Source organism: Medicago sativa, chromosome 4 (genome assembly GCF_051527215.1).
Source record: "Medicago sativa cultivar Bolivia chromosome 4, Bolivia_mono, whole genome shotgun sequence".
Lineage (NCBI taxonomy): Eukaryota > Viridiplantae > Streptophyta > Magnoliopsida > Fabales > Fabaceae > Medicago > Medicago sativa.
Window position 1 is genome coordinate 95,131,311 of NC_140752.1, and position 2,243 is coordinate 95,133,553.

General features: G+C 32.9%; 1 protein-coding gene across 2 annotated transcripts; it reads right to left on the reverse strand.

The window, feature by feature from the left end:
- Positions 1–242: 242 nt before the first annotated feature.
- Positions 243–2,243, reverse strand: LOC146934094 (Heavy metal transport/detoxification superfamily protein). Of its 2 annotated transcripts, XM_085705957.1 has the most exons (6): positions 2,156–2,243; positions 2,059–2,125; positions 1,727–1,946; positions 1,433–1,644; positions 1,253–1,340; positions 243–942 (listed from the first exon to the last, which is right to left on the reverse strand). In XM_085705957.1, exons 2-6 carry the CDS (start codon positions 2,065–2,067, stop codon positions 497–499), a joined length of 975 nt encoding a protein of 324 aa, XP_085562083.1. In that variant the 5' UTR covers positions 2,068–2,125; positions 2,156–2,243; the 3' UTR covers positions 243–496. The 2 variants fall into 2 exon arrangements, with proteins under 2 accessions (XP_085562083.1, XP_085562081.1); XM_085705955.1 differs by having other exon boundaries at positions 2,059–2,243.

The following is a 2,243-nucleotide window of genomic DNA, read 5'->3' on the forward strand; positions in this document are numbered from 1 at the left end:
CAGTATGCATTCAGAACTTCTCCCAAGAAAAGTAACGGACAATATGGAAAATTAAAAATACTAAAATGTTTTTTCCTTAAATAGGGTCGAGATAACAACAAACGTAACCTTGAAAATTTGTAACTCAGTCTGAAACTGGCATTAAATGTAAAATTGGAAGTGTACTACACTGCTAAAAAATCTAAATAAAGATTTCTTCAAAAAAAATCTAAATAAAGATAAAAAAAAAAAAAACTTTATACTTCAAAAAAGAAAACTTTAATTATTTATTTATATTTTTAGTATATAACAATTAATGTTTTAAAAGAAAAAAAAGTACAAAGAGTTGCAAAATTCTACAGTTGATCTGTAGATTACCCCTTTTCTACTGCAGGGAAAAGTACATAGGGCACATCTTACCCAGGATATGGCTTTCACCCAGATTTCATTATCATTATCATCATATAATAATAAAATCTTCCATAATTCCAATATTAACCTTATCATTACCAAATTTTTACATGATAGAACAAGCATTTGGATTTTCATCACTGAAAATTTGAGGAGGGTAAGCTGGATCAGGATATGCATAAAACTCCGTACCATACCTTGGTGGATTAAAATAATATTCATTTCTCTTTAACTCCACCACCTTAACTTCTTCTGCACCACCTCCTCCATCACCACTTGGTTTTCCATCTCCCTCTGCAGCTGCAGCTGCAGCTGCAGCTTCTTTCTTTTCCTCTCCTTCACCACTCCCTTTCTGATCTTTTTCACCTTCCTCAGTTTTTTTCTCTTCTTCTTTGGTTTCTTTTGGATGTTCTTTTTTCTCTGGCTCTTGTTTCACTATCACAGCTTGTTTTCCAGTTCTCTTGTAAACATATTCTACTAATTTATCAGTTTCAAGCACTCCTTTCACTGTCACTAATGAGTTCTTCAGATCCGGTTCAGCTGATTCAACTCCTGCATGTGAATATAATTTTAATATAAGATTAAGATTAATTAATGTCACACCCTTTGCACTTGCAGGACCACTTACAAATATTTTATCAAGTTAAAATATTTTATAATAAGGTCTTTATAAGAGAATCAAAGTGTAAAGATGATTTTGACATGTTAAATAAAATTGAATTGTATAATGAAGTGAAACAAAGAATAAAATCTGACAAATTCCTGAAAGGATGGGACCTGAGAATTGAACCAAACCAAGTGAGTGAAATAAAAGTGAAAATCTGAATTTCAATCAAAACAGAACACAGTAACATTAACATACCTTTGATTTTCTCAATACGTCTTTTGATTTCTTGTGAACAAGCTTCACAATGCATGTGAACTTTCAGAATCACTATCATAACCTTAGGCTGCACCATATAATAAAATAAAAATGATAAAATGATCCATCACAGATTCAGATAAATTTTTTAAAAAAAAATTAATTAATTAATTAATTAACCTCTTCAGCTTTCTTTTCTTCCTGTGGCTTAGGTTTCTCTTTCTCTTCAATTTTTTTCTCTTGTTCTGAAGGTGGTTTTGGGATCGGAGAAAGAAGCTCAACTTGTCTATGACTCTTCCTCTGAACTCTTTCAAGAACCTTCAATGGATCCGCCTTTTCTCCTTTAACAACAACCTTGTGAGATTTGCAATCAGTAACTACATCTTCAACCCCTGAAAAATCCATCACAAACAATTAATCATTAACACAAAAATATCAGAAAAAAAGTGTAAAGAAAAGGCAAAAACTCTTCACCTGGAAAACCTTTGAGTGAACGACGAACTTTACGAGCACAACCTTCACAATGCATGAAGACTTTAAGCACAATTTCTGGCGGTGTAACTTCCTTAGATTCCTCCGGTTTTTTCTCTTCTTCTGTCGGTGGTTTCTCAGTTTCTTTCTTCTCTTCTTCTTTCTTCGGTGGTTCCTCTGGTTTTTTCTCCTCTACTTTCGTTTCCTCAGGTTTCTTTTCTTCCTATTCAAAACAACAACAAAAAAACAGAACCAGAAACAATATTATTAAAATGATAATTTGAGAAAAATAATAAGAAGAATGAAAAAGCATATAGTTATTGAAGAGAACCAACCTCTCCCATTGGTTTAGTGTGACTGACTGACTAAAGGTTTGAAGTTGCTGAGATTAGAGAGAGAGAGAGAGAGAGAGAGAGAGAGAGAGAGAGAGATAGAAGCTAGGTTGGTTCTGCGGCTACTTTTTTTGCCTTAAAATTTCGGTGTTTTTAATGTATCAAGTGAAGTGTATGTTGTGTTGTGT

What these genes read in the sequence shown, in the direction of transcription:
- LOC146934094 (XM_085705957.1), bottom strand. An exon ending in TTCACTCAAAGGTTTTCCAG is followed by an intron (nt 1,645 to 1,726) that starts GTGAAGAGTTTT and finishes TGGATTTTTCAG; the next exon opens with GGGTTGAAGATGTAGTTACT. An exon ending in ACGTATTGAGAAAATCAAAG is followed by an intron (nt 943 to 1,252) that starts GTATGTTAATGT and finishes ATTCACATGCAG; the next exon opens with GAGTTGAATCAGCTGAACCG.